General features: G+C 34.4%; 3 protein-coding genes across 5 annotated transcripts; 2 read left to right on the top strand and 1 right to left on the bottom strand.

Annotated features, from left to right (window-relative positions):
* Window positions 1-1,978: 1,978 nt before the first annotated feature.
* Window positions 1,979-10,015, top strand: LOC110802338 (cytochrome P450 71A9-like). 2 transcript variants are annotated; one of them, XM_022007790.2, is made up of 2 exons: window positions 1,979-2,925; window positions 9,096-10,015. In XM_022007790.2, exons 1-2 carry the CDS (start codon window positions 2,038-2,040, stop codon window positions 9,720-9,722), a joined length of 1,515 nt encoding a protein of 504 aa, XP_021863482.1. In that variant the 5' UTR covers window positions 1,979-2,037; the 3' UTR covers window positions 9,723-10,015. The 2 variants fall into 2 exon arrangements, with proteins under 2 accessions (XP_021863482.1, XP_021863483.1); XM_022007791.2 differs by lacking the exon at window positions 1,979-2,925 and adding an exon at window positions 2,950-7,438.
* A 3,405-nt stretch (window positions 10,016-13,420) lies between these two features.
* Window positions 13,421-15,361, top strand: LOC110802389 (aldehyde oxidase GLOX-like). The gene has a single exon (XM_022007838.1). It carries the CDS (start codon window positions 13,421-13,423, stop codon window positions 15,359-15,361), a length of 1,941 nt encoding a protein of 646 aa, XP_021863530.1.
* Window positions 15,362-15,575: 214 nt separating this feature from the next.
* LOC110802368 (proline transporter 2) lies at window positions 15,576-20,296 on the bottom strand. 2 transcript variants are annotated; one of them, XM_022007820.2, is made up of 8 exons: window positions 19,966-20,296; window positions 19,464-19,688; window positions 18,895-18,989; window positions 17,007-17,193; window positions 16,774-16,898; window positions 16,374-16,589; window positions 15,997-16,227; window positions 15,576-15,886 (listed from the first exon to the last, which is right to left on the bottom strand). In XM_022007820.2, the coding sequence occupies exons 1-8, from the start codon at window positions 20,084-20,086 to the stop codon at window positions 15,737-15,739; spliced, it is 1,350 nt and encodes a 449-aa protein (XP_021863512.2). In that variant the 5' UTR covers window positions 20,087-20,296; the 3' UTR covers window positions 15,576-15,736. The 2 variants fall into 2 exon arrangements, with proteins under 2 accessions (XP_021863512.2, XP_021863513.2); XM_022007821.2 differs by having other exon boundaries at window positions 18,890-18,989; window positions 19,966-20,107.
* Window positions 20,297-22,216: the final 1,920 nt, after the last annotated feature.

Below are 22,216 nucleotides of genomic sequence, written 5' to 3'. Positions count from 1 at the left end.
CTTCCCATTAATAGTAGCATTGAACATCACTGTAAAAATGCCATGTGAAATAAATTGAATAAAGTGATGCTTAAAGTCAGAAGCATGGAGTACCTTGACAATAATATTCCAGTTCATACGATCATAAGCCTTCGATTTATCCAATTTAATCACTGTTATGTTCGAGGACTTCCAATATTACTCCATTCGTCTCTAAAAGATTGTCTTATAGGAAAAATTTAAGTTTATTAAGAAAGAGGTATAATGAAAAGCAAATGGTAGATATATTTGTCTTTTAGTTAGATTAAATAATAGTAAACTAAATAAGGTATAGGGCAAATAAATAGAGACCTCCATCTACAGCGTATAATCTCTCTGTCTCTTCCGTCCCATATTAGTTGTTACACTTATCTTTGCACAAAGTTTTAGGTGATAAGTGGTTGTTTGTTTATCAATTATTATTTTATTGAAAAAGTAGATGTGATAAGAGTTAGTGGGGTATTTTTAATTGAATGAGAGAGGGTGTGGGACAAAATAAAAATTAGTGGGAATAGAGAGACAATATAATAATTGCGGGGTCATTCCTAATTTAGAATTGTAACAACTAATCTGGGACGGACGAAAAAGGAAAGTGTAACAACTAATCTGGGACGGAGGGAGTAACATAAAGTAATTCATGACCAAGGACCATGTGCATCCTTGAACTTCGGTCAAGTGACAAATAATTTATCTCTCATTTTTCTCCTTCTTCCACCTCATTTCCCACTAACTTGACATACCACTTACTTAAATCCCTCATTTTTCTTCTATAATCTTGACTCAAGGTCATTAATTTCTCTTACCTATTTTTTTTACTTTTACATATACCCCACTTTAAATTCACCTTCAAACACAATTATTAATTTTAACAAATAAAAAAATATGAAATTAAATTAACATATGTGGCATTGTAAAAACCTTATCCTGAAAATTGTACACACGTGGCATTGTAAAAAACTTATCATGAAAATTTTCTAAAAAAAAAAGATGCATTGCATGCGTGGCAGCACATGAGCCCCCCCAAAAAAAAAAAATATGCGTTGCATGCATGCATACAATACAAAATGATTTTAGCCAATATTAGCCTAAAATAATACGGAGTACTCCGTATGCAAACAAGTAACAACTATTGCCTAGGCTCCCTGCAAGTTGCACTTTATGTGGCCCCACATCCCTTTTTAATTAACTTGACCTTAATTGGGTCACATATACGACCCGGGTCAAGTTAATAAAATTTTGACCCTTGCATATTGTCAACATTGTAGTTATTTTGTCCTGTCAATTATCACTTGACCCAAGCAACATGTCAAGGTTGTGTGTGCTCTAAGGAGTAAGAAACACGTTATCCTAGACCCACAAGATTTCTTTGATTTCATATATTCCCTTGTCTGCCTACCTACTCCGTAGGTATCGATCTACTCTCTTCGTCCTTACAAGATTGTGTCATATCAATCTACTCTTTTCGTCCGTACATATCAATCTACTCTCTTCACATTTTAAATGCTAACTTTAATTTCCCACTTGCTCTAGCTCTCTCTATCTCTCCTCATAGACCAATTTTATCAATCCTTGTGCATAACTTACATCCAAATGTTAATAAATTGATTTTTTTTTTATCTGACAATCTTTTAGGAACAGATAAAGTATATGTTATTTAAGTCGACTTTGTATAAATTGTATCCAATTAAAATGCCCTTACATTATAATGTTGTTTGAATTGAAATTTCATATTTTCAATGTATAATTAATATGAGTTGTTGTACTCCGTACTAGATTGGATATGTTTTTCAAAATGTGAATCTCGTGCGTATTTAAATCTAGCTAGTTGCATATATGCCAGTATGCCACCTCAATCAAGTTGTTAAGCATGAACAATAACAGCGTAACTCACTTTGTAATTAATATTGCTATTATGGCTCATTCGTTAGTTCACTAACTAGACATTTACTCCGTATATTTTCCATATATATATAGCTCTACATTAGCTCAAAGGGTTAGACCTTATTTCATAGCAAAAACATGGATTTTCAGCCATCTTTGTGGTCTATATTCATATTTGCAATACCCTTAATATTACTAATATTATTGTATAAAACCCCCAAAGAGATGCAACAAAAAAAGCTCCCTCCAAGCCCAAGAAAACTACCAATCTTAGGCAACCTTCACCAATTATTTGGTGATTTACCACATATATGTCTTCAAAACCTTGCCAAAAAACATGGCCCTCTTATGCTCTTACAATTAGGCTCAATCCCAACCCTAGTCATTTCCTCCGCCGAAGTCGCCGGAAAAATCTTCAAGCCTCACGATCTCATTTTCTCCGGTAGGCCGGGATTATACGCCGCGAAAAGACTTAGTTACGAGTTCAACGACATATCATTCGCTCCGTATGGCGAGTATTGGAGAGAAGTTCGAAAAATAGCTATTCTAGAGCTATTAAGTACTAAACGGGTCAACTCGTTTCAACCCGTAAGGAAGGAGGAGGTTAACACCGTTATCGAATCGATTACTCGAACGAGTAATATTAATCTTAGCGAATTGATGCTTTCTCTAGCTAACAATGTGATATGCCGCGTTGCATATGGGAAGAAATTTGATGGTACTAACAAGGCTAAAAACTATGAGATCTTGAAGGAAACGCAAAGGTTGTTAGGGGAGCTTAATGTTGCGGATTTTTATCCATGGTTTGGTTGGTTTTTTAATAAAGTTAATGGGGTTGATGCAAGGTTAGAGAAGAATTTTAAGGAATTGGATGAGTTTTATGATGAAGTTATTCAAGAACATGTTGATGGTTCAAGAAATTATGGAGAAGATGATGAAGATTTTGTTGATGTGCTTCTGAAACTTCAAAAGGATCCCAATCAAACAATTGCCCTTAATAATGATCAAATCAAGGGTATTATTACGGTACGTTTCTTAGCTCCCAATAACTTTTTAATTGACTTACTCTTTATTTACATTATCCTCTTTTTGCAATTTTCTGATGGCAGTTTCCAAAATCAGCGTCATTATTATAATTAGAAGTGATAGAGTATAAAATTAATCTAGGGCTTCAAGCATCCGCTTAACCTTTTGGTTGAGTTGGTCCTTTGACATGGTATCAGAGACCTCTCAGCATATTTTTTGATAAAGGAGAGCAAATAATATAAAATCATAAATTAGTTAGGAATCAGCATATGAGTGCTCTGGGAAGCACGGTCGCGTCATTGGGTTGTCGTGTCCCGTGTTAGACACGTATTGGACACCGACACGTTTTACCTTTTACCTTACAAAAAACATTTATAATCGGAGAACAAATCACAAATGCTTATAGTAAAAAACTATGTAAAATAAGCGTTAGGTAAGTAATTTAAACGTCTAAGGTTAGATACTACTCCATAGATGGTACACATCACTTTCTTAAGTTAGGGGTGTCACCGACTCACCATTTTGTAGAGACTTTTCAATACTGTTAGGCACTTTATCTTTTAATTAATACATTAACTTGGTTTTTCTCTGAAAGGTTTGTTTATCCGGAACTTGTAGTTTTGCTAATTCACAGCTGGTTTAGTGGGCCGCCTAAGTGCCTAACATGACCCCAACTTGGGTGGATGCGGTGCGGAGCGAATCCAATCCACAAATCTATAGCCACTTACTCCCTCCGTCTCAGAATACTTGACCTGTTTGCCTTATTGGGCCGTCCCTTAATACTTGACCTGTTTCTAAAAATGGAAATATTCTAACAATATTATATTATTTCTCACTTCACCCCTATTAACCCACATACCCCCTACTCCATACAAAAAATAATTAAAAATTCAACCCCTACTCTCCCCCAACCCCACCTCTTAACCCACCTCCCACTAACTACATTAAAATAATACCCCACTATCAACTACTACCTATTAAATTAAATAAGTCAATTCAAGTCCCTTAAACTCTGTGCCGGTCAAACCGGATCGAGTATTCCGGAACGGAGGGAGTATTAGTTATTACCTGCTTGTCGGTCCTATCAGTTGAAATAGTTTAAAATAATGGTTAGTAGAAAAATTAAGAAACTTTAAGGTCGAAACTTCATTCACATGTAAACTCGTGCTGTCAAACAATGTTTTTCCTTATTGAAAAAACATTCGGGGTTCAACCCCACTAGGCCCCTAAGCACTTTAAAAGGGATTCTCCTTAATATTCCTATTTTTAAAACGTCTAGTGTGTTAATTCGCATCGGGTTAATTCTGCGGCGTTTCTGTCCGGTGGGCATTTCATCTTTCCTTTAAAAGAAAAATATTTCCTCCATTTCAAAATAGTTGCAACACTTTACTCTTAATATATATTTTACGAATATTAGTATTAAAGATATTAATAAATCAAGTTATTTATTGACAAGCGTGAAGAATAACGTGTTGCAACTAAAAAGAAACGGATAAAATATATATACGGGGTGTATATAAACGTGTGACAAAATTTGTGCCGTTTTCTCCGATTGGTCCATGTAAACTTCCTACGAGAATGATAAAGGTCGCAACATGCGACCTTTAAGCCGTGTCACAATAATGAAATGACATTCTTATGTGTGATGATTTAAATTGGAAACTAAAATATTTAACTTATATGACCTATTATACATTTTACAAAAAAGGTACTTAATACTCCCTTCGTCTCATATTAGTTGTTACACTTTTATTTTTCGTCCGTCTCAGATTAGTTGTTACATTTCTAAATTTGGAATGATCCCACAATTATTATATTGTATCTCTTACCACTATTTATTTTGTTCCCACATTCCTTCTCATTCAATTAAAATCCTATCACATCTGCTTTTTTGATAAAATAACAATTGAAAACCAAACAACCACTTGTCACCTAAAGTTGTAAGTGTAACGAGTAAATTGGGACGGATGGAGTATTCTAATTTGTTTCCTTAACCTTATTTACACATTTTATATTAAAAATATTGTATTGAATATTCCGATGACGTATAGCTTACGTGACGCCTATGCATGCCAATTAAACTTCAACACGTATGATTGAGACAACTAAATATCGTCGCAACTTGCGACCTTTATCATCAACAACTTCCAATACTTTTCTTTAAATTTATTTTGACAGAATAAATTAACTTTACTTTTCAAAATTTATGCGTGTTTATCCTCTCTCCAGTCTGTTGCTACAAGACCCTCTACCTCTATTGGACAAATAGTTTCGTTTCAGATTTTGCCAACTCTACTTCAAACTATGAAATTCAAACTCATCTACAAACGTCAGCACCTCTGCAACCACCATCTTCATCAGAACACCAACGTTGCACTCTTTCCAATGGCTATCTCAGCTTCAAACAACAAATTATTCCCCAATTAAAATCACCCCCAAATTCAGGCACCCAATTCCACCATATTCACTCCCCCAATCTCTCCAACAAGCTAGGAGGGTTAATGTTCAGTTTGTAATTGGAAGGGCATTTAGATGAAATAGGGATATTTTATTTATTTTTGAAATTTAGTGGTTACTTGGTGAAATTTAGGAGTTTTTGGTCTGGTGTAAAATATTTTTCCTTTTCCAATCGTTTTAGTTTTTTTTTTTATGGCAAAGAGTGAAAAACATTTTTCATTTGAAATGAGGGGAGAATTATTTTCCACTTTCTCTTCTTACCTCCCCTTCCATCTTCCTATAAATTCTTATCCATCTACTCTCATTTTACTTTTTTATGAATTTTATTTACAAGGAACCATATGAATGAAAAGTAGGTTTGAATTGTGATTTCCCTTGGAATATGTTTTTTGAGTAAAATTATTTTCACTGAAATTGATTTAGGTCAAATCAAACGGAACCTTTGGGGTATTAAACCTTTGAGGTTAACCCCAAAATCTTAAACCTAGTAAGGGATTTACTAGCACGACACGACCTGACACGACATGTGGGACAAACAATACATTTTCCTATTTATAGATTGGAAGAGAGGAATGAACACAACGTGACACGATTCTTTTTTGACTCGTTCCAGACGTAATCTCTTACAATAAAAAGAACACACGGGCCTCACACATAAGCCTAAACCCAACACGTGACAAACTCTAGAATATATCACTTGATAATTACTCCCAAATAAACCAAGTGGGTATTCTATCTAGAACGAGAAGAAGATTTAACTTGAAAGGACATTAGTTATTTGAGCTCTTGTGGTACACAAAAAATCAAAGTGTCAATGCATCATACTATTTGACAAGCTCAAGACCTCAAGTTGGCAAGTACGAATAATAGTTCACTACAAATTTTTATATAAGACGGACTTACATAAAAGACCACCTTAGTGTCATATAAATTAAATAATGAAATTAATTAGTTAAACACTGGAACTAATTAGTTAAACACGGAAATCAATTAGTTAAACAATGAAACTAATTAGTAAAGCACTAGAACTAATTAGTTAAGCAATCAAAGTGGTCTTTCCGGAAAGGCGGTCTTACACAAAAGTTATGATAGTTCACAGGCTAGATATTTACGGAGTATGTAATTCCATATACGTCGTATATAGCTCAAACGCTTAGACGACATTATCATAGCAAACATGGATTTTCCACAATCATTGTGGTGTTCACTCATATTTTCAATACCCTTAATATTATTAGCATTATTGTTTAAACCCTCCCAAAAACAATTAAAGCTCCCTCCAAGTCCAACAAAGCTACCAATTTTAGGCAACCTTCACCAATTATTTGGTGATTTACCACATATATGTCTTCAAAACCTTGCCAAAAAACATGGCCCTCTTATGCTCTTACAATTAGGCTCTATCCCAACTCTAGTCATTTCCTCCGCCGAAGTCGCCGGAAAAATTTTCAAGCCACACGACCTCATTTTCTCCAGTAGACCGGGATTATACGCCGCGAAAAGACTTAGTTACGAATTCCACGACATAACATTCGCTCCGTACGGCGAGTATTGGAGAGAAGTTCGAAAAATAACGATACTAGAGCTATTATGTATGAAGCGGGTGAACTCGTTTCGCCCCGTGAGAAATGACGAGGTTAACGTCGTTATCGAATCGATTACTCGATTGGGTAATGTTAATCTTAGCGAGTTGATGCTTTCTCTAACTAACAATGTCATATGCCGTGTCGCGTATGGGAAGAAATTTGATGGTAGTAAGTCTAAAAGCTATGAGATTTTGAAGGAAACGGAAAGGTTATTAGGAGAGCTTAATATTGCGGATTATTGTCCATGGGTTGGTTGGTTTTTAAATAAAGTTAATGGGGTTGATGTAAGGTTAGAGAAGAATTTTAAGGAATTGGATGAGTTTTATGATGAAGTTATTCAAGAACATATTGGTGGTTCAAGAAATAGTAGAGATGATCATGAGGATTTTGTTGATGTGCTTCTTAAACTTCAGAAGGATCCTAATCAAACAATTGCTCTCAATTATAATCAAATCAAGGGTATTATTACGGTATGTTTCTTAGCTCCCAATAAATTTATGCCTATTATATACTTCATATTTCCTTTATACATTCATGTTACAACAGAGATGATTGAATAAATAACTTTTTGGTAAGAAAGATAATAAGAACTTGAGAAGGTTTCCCGTAGAAAAAAAAACTAAGAAATTGTGACATGTTAGTTACAATCAAGCTATGCTATTGAAAACTATGCCATATTGAAAATTGTATTGTTTCTGTTTTAAGGAGTCTTATTTTATTATTTTTACCACACCTTCAAAATGTTTTGTATAGTCTTAGGGAGGAGTTCCAAGTCTCAAGTGATTTGTGTTTAAATTCTAAAATAGATACAAATAATTCTTATTAGTACTCATAAAATTGATATTAATACTAAAATTCGTGTGATATATTGATATATCAATAATTCAATACAGCTAAGGAGTACCAATACGAGAAATCCTCTAACCTTGTGCAGAATAAAGGGTTGGTAAATCATGAAAGCTGCTACATATACCCCCTGAGTATCAAATAGTAACATACTTTGAACTCTCATTGGTTGTTTTCACATAAACAACTCCCTATGTGATTAAAATTTAAATTTAAAATAGCAACTCCATATGAAATTTAAAATTATAAACCAATCACAACCAAAAATATCATACCCATAAGTATATGTAGCTTTTTCGATAAATCACCGTCAACGGAGATGTTCTTACTATATACGGAGTACTCCTGAATATTTTGTCCCCTTAGCACTTGTCTCTACCTAAAAAAAATATCTAGAATTTGTAGTTTTGCTAATTTAGTCTAGCCGCCTAACATGACTGTTTTTACCATTTGCGTCCGCGATACGGATAACGGATGTGACTCATGTGAGCACGTATGGTCAATAGGACAGTAATGAACTAATGATACCAAACGTAAGAATTTTATTCTACAAAATCTTACTAACGGGATGTATAATACTCCCCGTTCTCCTAAATAAGTGTCACATTTTCATTTTTGGCGTTCCCTTATAAGTGTCACATTTCTATTTTTAAATATGTACTTTTCTCACTTTTCCATACACTTTTCACACTTTTTCATACACTTTTCCCACTTTTCTATAAATCATAATTACTTTTACTTACACATTCTACACTTTTCCACTTTTCAATCCCCACATACACTTTTATTTGTCCTTTATTCAATTAAACAATTATCTACTTTATCCTTTCTCCAAAAACAAACATTGCCAATCATTAACTCTTACCCACTTTACAATTTTATTAATTACCGTGCCCGAGCCTAAATGTGACACTTATTTAGGAACGGAGGGAGTAATAAATATTGTTTAGAGTAAAATTTAATTTAAAAGTTAATCGATACTCCGTATGATGTTAAAATCATATACTCCGTATTTGTTAGTGATAAAAAATTTCATATAATAAAAATTATTCCTTTAAAATCACTATAAATTAACCCTTTAAAATTATTTTCTGATTTTGATCGATTATCACCCTTAGTTGTAAAATGACATTTATTTTTTACGCTGTTAGTAACAAAATGTAGTCAAAATTATTACGGTATGTTTAGTGTAAGCCAAAAATGGTTCATGTATTATGAAATGGAGGAAATACACAGTACTACGTATCAGAGCGTTATTTATTTTCTTATATTGAAATACAGGATATGTTCATAGCTGGATCAGATACATCTGCAGCAACCCTAGTATGGATAATGAGTGAGCTAATGAAAAATCCAACAATCATGAAAAAAGCTCAAGATGAAGTGAGACAAATTGTAAAGGATAAACAAAGAGTTGAAGAAAGTGATTTACCAAAATTTAACTACTTAAAATTGGTCATAAAAGAGACATTACGACTACACCCTCCTGTTCCACTTCTTGTACCAAGGGAAACAACAGCAACATGCACTATTATAGGAGGCTATGAAATCCCTGCTAAAACAAGAGTTATTATCAATGCGAAAGCCATTGCAATGGACCCTAATGTTTGGCACAACCCGGGCCCAAATGTGTTTGAGCCCGAGAGGTTTTTAAATAGCTCGATTGATTACAAAGGCCACGACTTCGAGTTGATCCCGTTTGGTGTTGGTCGGAGGGGATGCCCTGGGATTAGTTTCGCGGTTTTGTTAGTTGAGCTTGTACTTGCTAATCTCTTGTTTTGTTTTGATTGGAGTTTGCCTGAAGGTGTGACAAGAGATGATATTGACATGGTGGAAGCTGTTGGACTTACTACGCATAAGAAGAATCCTCTTTTGTTATTAGCAACTCCTACCACTACTAATATGTAACCTCATTTTCTTGCTTCTGTTTAACGCTGTGTTTGGATAGCAAGATAAAAGGGAAAGGCATGAGAGAGAAAGAGGAATTGGGGGAGGGAAAAAGTGAGCTATATTTTTCTTTCAAATTTCTCCAATTTTCGAGAAATAATATTTGTTAAATAGGGAGGGAAAATGGATCTATGCCTTTATGCATCCCCTCATTTTCTCTTCTCTCCACTTTGCTTGTCCAGATAAAATGTTAAATGTTTATGATAAATATTGTACTTATTTCAAAGGATGGTATAGTTTGTTTTTAAACCAAATTTTAATTTATTTACTTATGATATCTACAAAAATCGTTAAAGTAGATCTACATATTATCATATACGTAGTACGTAGTAGAAGGAAAGGGAAAGGAAGGGAAAGGAAGAGGAAGTATATTCGGATATTAGATATGTGCTTGTAAATACATATCATAGCAAAAGACAAAATAGGAAAAAGACAAAAAAGAAATTAAATGGTACTTTTTAAAACAAAAATGGTACTTTTTTTTTTTTTTTACAGAATGATACTTTTTTTACAGAATGGTACTTCTTATTTTGTCTTTTAGCTATTTGTCTTTTAGCTGATATGTATTTTGCCACACATATCTGATATGCGAAAAAACAACATCGGGAAAGGAAGGGGGGAAATAGATTCCTCCCTCCCTCTCCCTTCATTCATTCCTCCAATCTTTTATCCTTACAAGGAAGCTTGTTCCTTCCCTTTCCCTTCCCTTCCCTTCCCTTCTTTCTCTCCCTTTTTCGTCTATCCAAACAAAGTGTAAATCTTTTGCCAAAAAAAGAAGTGTAAATCCTGCTTTTAAAAAATATAAAATAATAATAATGTGCAGCTAGTTGTCTTTTCCATAAAAAGTATGTCAATATAAGATTCTCGTTTTAACAGGTATAATTTTGGGTTGATAGTTATGAGTTTATATTCGCATTAACACTTATGATCTTTATGTTAATAGTTAAGTTATATCAGCCGTCTTAGGAGTATAAGACCATTTTGCACAAAACTTACTCTAGAATTTGTGTGCCAAATTTTCAGATTTGGAACGAAACCGACCAAAACTTTATGGAAAAAAAGAGCTTGGGGAAACAACAAAAAATGCAATTGTAGGTCAAAGCTTGGCCCAACTAGGAAAATCGTGCTTTAGCCTAGGAAGAGTTTACACAATCGTTAACTGCTGTACCCGGGTACAGCCAGCTCTGGCTGTACCCCCTAAAACGACGCGCTCATATTGTTTGTTCATTCTTGTCGACATTTTGTTCTTTTTTATTGTACCGTTTGTTCATTCTTATTATACTGTTTGTTCTTTCTTGTTGTACTGTTTGTTCTTTCTTGTTGTTTTTTAAATTCATCATCAAATTTTCATAATTGTTGTATTTTTTGTTCTTTCTTCTGGAATTTTATGTTCTTTTTTATATTGTTTGTTCTTTCTTGTTTATTTGTTTGTTTATAATAATCATATGGTTAATGTTCATAATTAAACTCTTCATTAATCTTTTTATTCTTTCTTTTTGTATTGCTTGTTCTTTCTTGTTGTACTGTTTGTTCTTTCTTGTTGTTTTTTAAATTCATTCATCAAAGTTATTGTTGTATTGTTTGTTCTTTCATGTTGGCTTTAAAATTCATCATAAAATTGTTCATAATTGTTGTATTGTTTGTTCTTTTTTCTGGAATTTTATGTTCTTTTTTATATTGTTTGTTCTTTTTTGTTGAATTATTTGTTCTTTTTTGTTTATTTGTTTGTTCACAATAAATATATGGTTAATGTTCATAATGAAATTGTTCACTTCATTGGTCTTTTATGTTTTTACAAGCGCCTATATTGTTTATTTCCAAATAAATGTTCATTTCCAAAATAGTAAATGTTCATTCCAAATAAATGTTCATTTCCGAAATAGTAAATGTTCATTTCAGAAATAGTAAATGTTCATTTTTGTAGTTTATTTCCAAATAAATAAATAAATGTTCATTTCCAAAATAGTAAATGTTCATTCCAAATAAATAAATAAATGTTCATTTCCGAAATAGTAAATGTTCATTTTTGTACCAGTATTTGTTCTTTCTTGTTGTATTGTTTGTTCTTTCATGTTGGCTTTAAAATTCATCATAAAAGTGTTCATAATTGTTTTATTGGTTGTTCTTTTTTCTGAAATTTTATGTTCTTTTTTATATTGTTTGTTCTTTTTTGTTGAATTATTTGTTTTTTCTTGTTTATTTGTTTGTTCACAATAAATATATGGTTAATGTTCATAATGAAATTGTTCACTTCATTGGTCTTTTTATGTTTTTACAAGCGCCTATATTGTTTATTTCCAAATAAATAAATACATGTTCATTTCCAAAATAGTAAATGTTCATTCCAAATAAATAAATAAATGTTCATTTCCGAAATAGTAAATGTTCATTTTTGTAGTTTATTTCCAAATAAATAAATAAATGTTCATTTTCAAAATAGTAAATGTTCATTCCAAATAAATAAATAAATGTTCATTTCCGGAATAGTAAATGTTAATTTTTGTACCAGTATATTAATGTTCATTTTAAACAACACAAAACGACATCGTTTTGGATAGGGGTACAGCCAGCTTTGGCTATACCCGGGTATAGCCAAAAATTTGCGGAGTTTACAGGTCATGAACATTTCAAAGCTTTAAAGTAGACGCAACCCACTATCTTGGCCCAGGACAAGCACAAATTTTATTAGCAAAGTCCATCATGGCCCAACCTTTGATCACCTCCTAGTTCATTCACTTAATAGTCAATAGTACACATGCGGCAAAAAGATATTGCAAACAAGGGGATAATCGATTTTTCATTTTAATTTCCCGTGCATGTTACGAACTTCATAGGGAGTAAAAGAGTCGAGCCAAGCCGAATACTACCCTATTCATGTTATTTATTTACGCGAGTTTGAGTCCATACCCGAGCTTTCAACCTAGCTCAAAAAAATATGTTCAAGCTCTTTTATTAAACGAGTTTCACAAGTTGTTTAAACCCGATTCATTTATTAAATAAACGAACATGAACAAGCTTTAATCTTTCTGCATCCCTACTTATTTCCAATAACAAAGAAAAACAATCTACACCAACAATCTACACCGCCCTTGTTTCTAGTGCCCAAATTATGCCTTACACTACATGGATTCACATTTTTATCAACGCAAATCATCTCTCACTCTAATATTGGTAGTTAATATGTGGAATTCCGACCACCTTTCACTATTTAGTCTCTACCGATTGTTTAAAACGGTCGGCAAAAACACGATTTCTTGTAATGTTACTCCTGATCGATCGTTTTCCAAATTTCCTAAAGTGACAGTGTGATTAGGTTTCACCAATATGTATATTCAAATAATTCAATGGTCAAACAAATATGTTACCAACTTCACATGCAATAAAGATGTTACTCTATTCTTAATTAACCCCAAATTTTGCACCCTTTAAGTTAATGCATGCTATGATTTAGGATTAATAAACACATGAACATATCTTTTGCGTTGCAAAATTTCAGCTAATTTCACATCTCCACTTAAAGAAAACAACCCTTATCAATTGGCACTCTTAATTGGCATGACCTCCTAATAATTAGGCTTAGATTCCTAACTATAAAATAACTACCAACGACTTCACTACACTTACACTTCACTCACTCTACTCTACTCTCTTCATTTCTCATGGAACATAAGCTTAACTTCTTTACCAAATTCCTAGCAATTTTAGCTACATTTTCCCTTACATTTCACCCATGTATATGTATCGTCTCGAAAAGTAGTAACCCAATAGGGAAAGAAGGGGAATGGCAACTTCTTAGGGACAATGTTGGGGTGGTACCTATGCATATGGCATTAACCCATATGAATACAATCCTAATCTTTGATCAAACCGGGAAAGGACCTTCAGCATACCTCCTCAATCACCGCTCACACGGTGGCGAATGCCATCAGAACCATGCTTCTGATGTAAGAGACTCATCTTGCTTTGCTCATTCAGTTGAGTACCATATAGGTACCAACTCCTTAAGACCATTGAAAATCGAGTCCGACCCGTTTTGCTCCTCGGGTTCGTTTTTAAGCAACGGGACGCTTCTTCAAACGGGTGGTTACGCCAACGGGTATAAAAAGATCCGAAACTTTGTCCCTTGTGGTGATGGAAGGTGTGATTGGAGGTTGTCAAAGACGAAGCTAGCAAAAGACAGGTGGTATGCTTCTAACCAGTTGCTCCCAGGGGAAAAGGAAAGGGTTATAGTTGTTGGAGGGAAAAAAGTATTCTCTTATGAGTTTGTCCCTAGGAAATCTTCCCAAGTAGCTTCATATGCTATGCCATTTTTGCATAACACTTATAATAAATCTGAAGGAGGAAATAATCTCTACCCTTTCCTTCATCTTTCGTCCGACGGTCATCTCTTCATCTTTGCCAATCGAGACTCAATCTTGTTCGACTACAGGCTTGATCGCGTGGTTAAGACTTACCCACGGATGCCTGGTGGAGGGTCACGCAGCTACCCGAGCTCTGGGTCCTCAGTCATCCTACCATTAGACCATCGAGATGGGTTCCTAAAAGTGGAAGTCATGATATGTGGGGGTGCAGCAGAGGGAGCCTACAGTGCAGCTCGTGGGGGTCAATTCTTGGAAGGGTTAAGAACTTGTGGAAGAATGGAGATTACAGGGCATAAAAATAAATGGAATATGGAGGAAATGCCTCATCCTCGACTTTTAATGGACATGGTGATTCTCCCTACAGGACATATCTTATTGATCAATGGTGCGCAGTCTGGTGCTGGTGGGTGGAACAATGCAGACCGCCCTGCGCAGCAGCCTTTCCTTTACAAGGCTAGGAGACCATTAGGGAAGAGGTTTTTGGTTTTGCAGGAAACAGATGTAGCGCGAATGTATCATTCCTCGGCTGTACTTTTACCTGATGGGAGGATCCTTATTGGGGGAGGTAACCCTAATGAGAGGTATGTGTTCAATAATGTAAGGTACCCTACAGAACTTAAGTTACAAGCCTTTGCTCCACAATATACTGACTATAGGTTTCACCATGTAAGGCCTAGTAACATTTCTATAGAGAATAATAGGAACCGGTTTCGTCATAGAAACAATGTTATGGAGAGTAAAATCAATAGAATTCACCATACAACAACTAGACCTAGTAACACTTCCAGAACACATACTAATATTGGATCACATGCTTCCCATCACATAAGTAGGCCGCCTAGGAAGATTTCTAGAGGACAAGGCCATGTAATCCGCCCGACAACTCCGCCTCGTACGAGTTCCATAAAGAAAAATATCAATGGTAATGGTAATGGTAATGAGACTGTTGATATAAAATATGGGGAGGAGTTTGAGGTGACGTTTTGGCTAGGAAGAAAGATAAACGGGGAAGTGGAGTTCAACGCGTATGCACCTCCTTTTACTACACATTCAGTGTCAATGAACCAAAGGTTGTTGAAATTGAGAAGTATAAGAATTGTGGAAGATGATGGTGGGAGGGTTAATGCAGTGGTGATAGCACCCCCTTCGCCGAATGTTGCACCATCTGGGTATTATATGCTCTTTCTTGTCCATGGAGGTATTCCTAGCACAGCTCAATGGATTAGATTTGTACACTAGGGCTATATATGGTGATGAAATAGAGTATGATGTTGATGTATGTGAGATATGAATCAAGGATTCATTTGTTGTTTTTTTTGTACTTAAAAAGAGTGTATTGCAACTTCAATATAAAGAGGTAAAGCACTCTTGATTGCAAACTAATGATTCTATCACCGGTATATAATAGATAACGATGTTACAAAGTTACCAAAAGTCATACAATGGCACACTGTTACAGAGAAACAAAATGGGCAATGAATAATAGACAATTGTAGTATCTTACAACACAGTTCGTATAAGATTGTTTGTTACAATACTTTTTTTATAAGATAGCTTCTCGTAAAAATACGACTTTATAAGGTAGTTTTTGAACAAATTTTCGTTTAACATATTTCACTGATTGGAGAAAAAATGGTAGTTTTTAACAGAGATAACTACTGATCTAAATGCAGATATCGTAGTCGCCGCAGCAATTAGGGTAAAAACAAAAATGATAGTCCAATGCCATGCCTTCTGTACAGTCCTAGCCGATTTCCCTTTAACCTGTACCAGTGATATCGAATCAAAATTGAATCGACCTCCGAAAAAGACATGATCACATCGTAAAGAACATTAACTATGTTGAAGTTGTTATTGCAATTAATAAAATTTACCTTGATGAAGATGATGCTTGGAAAAATGAAAGTCAGTGAAACAAGTGTGAATGATCCCAAGACGTTTATGAAATATCCCATAAAAGGTAAGGCCGCTGCCACCACAGTATTCACCGTGAATAGGAATGATCGTAGAACGAATCGCCTTTTTATATTTTCTCTTGAGTATGTACCTTCTTCAACTTTTAGAAACTTTGTATCTAAGGCCTCATGAACTGGTTGCAAAAACATCTGACATAATGTAAGTATGCAATGTGTTCAGTCTATTGGGAATATCACAGTTTTACGCAAACTGATTTTGACACGTTCACTGCATATTGATATTGGCACACCTTTATATGAGTATATTAGAAAACAAAAGTATAAATGGCACGTACATGTTGTGAGATGACATTAGTGAGAAAGACAGCTGAGTTTATCAAGACCTTGGCCCATTTCGGCCCGGTTATTGCCTTGGGGAGATAATCTGGCACTTCCGAACCATAAGCCCAATATCCAACTATGGTAACACCATAGTATACCATAAGGGCAAGAGTGAATTGTGCACACAATACTTTTTTCATGTTCTTGATAGCGGGCTTCCGTAGAGTCGACTGCACCAACACATTATACAAAAATAAATCAAATGTATGGTAATATGGTCATCTATCTATTCTAAAAACATTCTCTATTAACCTGTTTTTCTGAGTTTTATTTTGCTGAGCTGAACTGAAATGAAATAAAGTCCAAAAGAACAGAGCATGTGTCCCCAAGATGATAACAAGGAAAAGTTTAGACCTGAATTTCCGGTATCATGCCTGAATTGTTGCTTAAAACGATGGCTGATACCGCACCTAAGGCATTGAAAACCTTATCCATTGTGCTTCCCTTAACTTCATAGTCTATGTGTCTCTTAGACTTGCCTATATATGAATGTATGAAAAGATTTATTGAATGTTTTAGTCCTGGTGAAGGAAAGTGAGGTGTAACTTAATTTGTTTCTTAGAAAACTGAAAATTTAGACAGCATACCATCATTGACGACTGTCACGAAAACGAGTACGACGTACCCAAAGGTGAGAATTGTTGATGCTCCTAACCACACTCTGAGGGCAGATAGGTTTGGAACAGCAAATGAAAACATCAAGTACACTAGTGCTGTGATAATGATGAAATATTGGAGCCTCATGGTTGTGTCACTGAACACCAGATTTATTTCCTGTACAAAATCCATTATAAAAGCTTAACTTAGTATATATGGTATACGGATAGATATGAGTTAGCTCTCTATACAGTGGCGGATACAGGATTTTAAAGTTGGTAATGGTGGGTCACCATTATTGTCCACAAACCCCGTGTCAAAAAATAATCAATGCATGATTGAAAAAATACTCGGTAAAAATTCATGCCAAAAGAAATAAGTAGGGCGGATTCAAACTCCTCCCCTGTTACTCTGTTAGACTCAAGGACTCAAGGTGACTCTTGTTGCAAACCCAAAAGGCCAAAAACACTAGACCATCAATTTTTTAGTTTTTTTGTGTGATGTACATGTCACGTGACACTCGGATACTCTTTGTAGTTTGCTTATAGTTATAGTACTATACCACGGAGTACCTAAGTCCGTAACTAATAGTCATAATTTCTATTTTAAAATGTCCCTAATAAAAATCTGTTTTTGTAGGGATCTTTTACCAAATTAGCTACTTTGATTATTTTATTTATCAAAATGGCTATTTTAAAATTCTATTTCTTAAACTAACTAAAATATATTTACCAAAATGACTATTTTAACTTTGATGTAACAAATAACAATCTTTAAACCAGTTGGATTTTTTATTTATTTATAGAGTACCGGTTTGGGTTATTTTTGTTTCCCACTACAAGCAAGCACTCCAGTATTTATTTTTGAGTTCATTTATTTTAGATGAACCATTTGTTTTGATACTAGCTGTGAAGTATACTAGATAGTCGACATAACATCAACACAAAACTTAAATCACAAACTAAGGGAGCTATCTTTCTTCCAACATATAGCATATTAATTCGCAAGAACAAGATCAGTCAAGTCCAGAGCTATTTGTAATGCAGTGAATCAATTTTCATAATTCAAGTCAGCCCAAATAGAAGAGAATTGAAACAATTTTTATAAAATTTTGCCGACTCCAAACACGATTAGCAAATGTCAGAATGTTTTATATAACCTGCAGCCTAGAAATAGATTCGATAACTAATCAAAATTGAGAAAATTAAGTACACTTGAATAAAATTAAGTCTCCAATATGCATGGAAAATGGGGACCTGTAAATTTTTTTTACATACTTGTCAATTTTTCTTTTATAATCTTCAGTGAAAACATTAAGTTTAGAAATGCCAATAGTCAACTGGGAGGACTCCATAGTAGCAATGACAGTAAGAACCCAAGAATATAAAAACTGCAAACCCAAGAATATAAAAACTGCAAACCCAAAACAAAAATAACCCCAACTTGGTTCCGGCAACTTTTGTGTAAGACCGCCTTACCGGAAAGACCACTTTGATTGCTTAACTAATTGGTTATATTAGTTAACTAATTAGTTCTAGTGCTTAACTAATTATTTTCATTGTTAAACTAATTGGTCCCCGTGCTTAACTAATTAGTTCAAGTGTTTAACTAAATGATTTCATTTTTTAACTTATATGATATCAAGGTGTTTTTTTTTGTGTAAGACCGCCTTATATAAAAGTTTACAAATTGTTTTTTGTTAAAAGTCAAATTTGTGGCTAGTTTGAGAATTAAAATTTAAAAGTAGCTATTTTGGAAAATACAATTGTCAAATTAGCTATTTTGATAAAAGATCGGAGAAAGACTATTTTATAGTCGCTACTTCGTAACTCTAGCTAGTAGAAGCCACAAAATGAGGTTAAATAAGTTATACCGTACTTTCAATGCTCTGCCTCCTAGAAGAATGAAACCCATATTTCCCAGAAAAAACAGTGAAAATTGAATCAACCATGTGACGTAGTACATTTTCTTCCCTGCACATACATGATTGCATTAGTTAGTTGGATAATCATTGAATAAGACTTGTACATCATGTCAAGGTCTGTGTTTAGTGGAAGAATAGTCTTTGATAGTACTCCGTAATAACTACTATGTCCAAAGTATATATATTTTGATAATTATATGACGGCGACAGTTATAAAAGAGGTAAGTCGATCATGCGGTGGTACACCGGTATTCGTGACCTAAGATCGAACCTTGTGTACATTATTTTTTGTCGTGACTCTCTTTAATTAGAGATAAAGAAACCAACACATATTAGTTGACACGTTTCTTTTATCAAGTCAAAAGTCAAAATGTGTCAACTGAAATAGAACGAAGTAAATACTGTATGAATCAATTCGATATATTAAGAATCAAAGTACGTATTGAAAAATATAAAGTCAATTACGGTGCAATATTTAAGTAACGGAGGAAATAGATTAGTTTAGGTTTAAGAAGGATCTAACCAAATAGAAATCCCATGATGTCTCTGTATCTGATGAATCTCTCGCCTTGGATGAAATGGAAACCTGCTAATAACCAATTTCCATAAGCACTCATGAACCCGATCAGAACCAAGACGATGATACCCCATGCCCAACCAAGGGGTACCAACATCACGTTTGGAAAGCTCATTATCCATCCAGAATTGAACGTCGTTACCATTAACAAACTAACTTGCTGCCATGAATCTGCATTTTTCGCCAAACAATAATCGTAAATCGTAAATCGTAAAACAGAACGAAGTAAGTAGAGTATGAAATCAAGTGTACACATGAGTTCCTAATAGAATTTATTTTATGTACTCTGTTTGTAGATTACGGGAAATTTGTTATACAACTGGTTGTAACATGCATGAGCTGTTTGTACGTGTTAATCTAGCTCGGGATTTGTAGCTAGGTGACACATAGTGATCAAAATACATGATTCTTAGCTTAGAGGAATATAACAAAAGAAAAAGAAACTAACCATTGCCAATAGTGTGAGCTGAAGCTGGATCCTCTTTTAGCTTTATTTGATCATCTTTTATTATGGAGCTTGTTTCTATGTTTAGACCTTCTGGATCTCTAATTCTGCCTTCTTTCTCCATTGATTTCGACTGTCAAATAATTTTTCCTAGTACTTCAAAAACAATGTTTACTTTATTCTCGTATTGCTTCTTTATACTACGATTAAATAAGAACTTAACAAGTTGCAAGAACATAATTTTTGTAAAGACATTTTTCCTGTTATTTTACATGTCTACTTCCTTTTTTGACTTCCTCGATCTTATTTTGTCTTTAAAAAAAACATACAACTCTTTTTTTTAGTGGGAAGATATAGATAAGGGTGTGTTTCTATCTATGGTTAAAGATGGCATTGGGCTGGGCCGAGACACCAACAATAAAAGAATCCGACACGGAGTTGTGGGTGGTGTTCGGGTTGCATTTTTTTTTTGGAAAATCCCGATATGGTACGACACGGTAACAAAGCACATAAATTGATTAAAAATAGGTTTTGGCACACACGTAAGCACGACACGATACAAGGGCAAGTACATGGGCGCCCTTTTTGAAATTTTGGCACGACATGAACTAGTGGAATTGGCATGAACCGAACCTATTCAAGTCTAAGGCATACGAGCTTGACAATAGCTAGCTACAACCCGATAAGACCCACAACCATCTTTTATTAATGGAGAGTGATGACAGCTGACAAGTAATTAATGTAGTATTATACTTCGTATTAATTAGTGTAGTTGAGAATTTGAGATGTTATCCAAATACTAGAGGAATTATTAACCAATTAAGATTTTCTATATAAGGGATTGCACTTCAAAATTATTCATTCCGAGTTTATACTCCGTAAGTCATAACTAGAGGTGTCAAAAGCTGACCCGACCCGAAAACATCACCTGGTTCGAACTCTAACCGAACTGGTTTGACCCGGAAAATTCAGGACCCATACTCGATCTTTAACCGATTGGACTCTACCCGACATCCGTTTCACCCGATCTGAACTCTACCCGTAACCAGTTTGATCCGACTCGAACTTCACCTGTCACCGCTTGGATTCCACCCAAACTCCACCCGACACCGGTTTGACCCGACCATAACTTCACCGGACACCGATTTTACCCGATAAATATCTGATTTGACCCGATTTGGTTTGACCCGAATTGTTATCTAATCGACACCGGTTTGACCCGACCTAAACTCCACCCGACACCTATTTGACCCGATTTGATTTCACCCGAACAATTACTAACCAAACTAGTATTGAACCATCATGGTTTTAACCTAATCTATATCCGACCCACTTAATTTTAACTTCAAATTTTTTATTACTCAAATTCATGTATTTATTTATTTTTACTTAACAACCTATTTTCCCTTTCTAATTCAAAATAGAATATTGAATTGATAATCTAATTTAGTTAACTTCACTTTTCTTTACTTATAAAGTACTTAGAACGTTATAATTACTTTATTAAATTCTATGTTTACTATCCATAAATGTAAATATGAAGTATAAATTTGCACAGTTTATATTTAGCACTCTGATTACATGGTATATCATAATATATTAAGGTAGATACAATGTATACAGCTTGACTGCTACAAAATTGTCATTGACTCAGGCTTATATTGTTTTTAAAACTTGGTGTATATTGCATCAAGTATTTTTATACAAGCTTTATCAACTAGTAGTATTATTTAGTAATATTAAATAAATTTAAAATTAAGTAATTGTTAACCTATTAACTTTACTAATTAAAAGGATATTTACTAAATGAGAGTTGTTATTATAATTCTTAAATGCAAATAGAAACTACAGTACTCAGAACAGCGTCCATTATTCTTAAACTAGCTCCATAATTACAAAATATTGGATTCGTTGTTAATTGTGATTACAAATTGATCCGGAACCATAAAATCATTAACCACAAAAATGCTCGCTCAACAATTGACAACGAACCGGGAACATTTGAGATTAATTGACGGCTTGCTTGCAAATTTTTAATGGGTTTTTGGGGTTTCTATGGCTAATCAACAGGAGGAATATTAAGGGGGTTTCGGTGTTGTCTGATGGGGTATTCGGACGACGCATATGGTAGGCGGTCGTCAATAGCGCTGGTTGGTGGGGTTTGGAGGTCCGAAAAGCAGAGAAGGGAAGAGCAGCTTGAAAAAGAGGGAGGGAGGGAGAGAAGAGGAGTGGGAGGCGGGTAGGTTGAGGGTAA

Source organism: Spinacia oleracea, chromosome 1, assembly GCF_020520425.1.
Source record: "Spinacia oleracea cultivar Varoflay chromosome 1, BTI_SOV_V1, whole genome shotgun sequence".
NCBI classification, from domain to species: domain Eukaryota; kingdom Viridiplantae; phylum Streptophyta; class Magnoliopsida; order Caryophyllales; family Amaranthaceae; genus Spinacia; species Spinacia oleracea.
This window is presented reverse-complemented; position numbering and strand designations above follow the sequence as displayed.

Bases quoted from the DNA above. Each gene is read 5' to 3' on its own strand.
- LOC110802389 (XM_022007838.1), top strand. From the start codon at position 13,421: ATGGAACATAAGCTTAACTTCTTTACCAAATTCCTAGCAATTTTAGCT.
- LOC110802368 (XM_022007820.2), bottom strand. From the start codon at position 20,086: ATGGAGAAAGAAGGCAGAATTAGAGATCCAGAAGGTCTAAACATAGAA. The intron at 18,990-19,463 runs GTTAGATCCTTC...ATGTATGTGCAG, and splicing joins CATCATGGGATTTCTATTTG to GGAAGAAAATGTACTACGTC. The intron at 17,194-18,894 runs GTACGGTATAAC...GATTTTGTACAG, and splicing joins TAGGAGGCAGAGCATTGAAA to GAAATAAATCTGGTGTTCAG.
- LOC110802338 (XM_022007790.2), top strand. From the start codon at position 2,038: ATGGATTTTCAGCCATCTTTGTGGTCTATATTCATATTTGCAATACCC. The intron at 2,926-9,095 runs GTACGTTTCTTA...ATTGAAATACAG, and splicing joins AAATCAAGGGTATTATTACG to GATATGTTCATAGCTGGATC.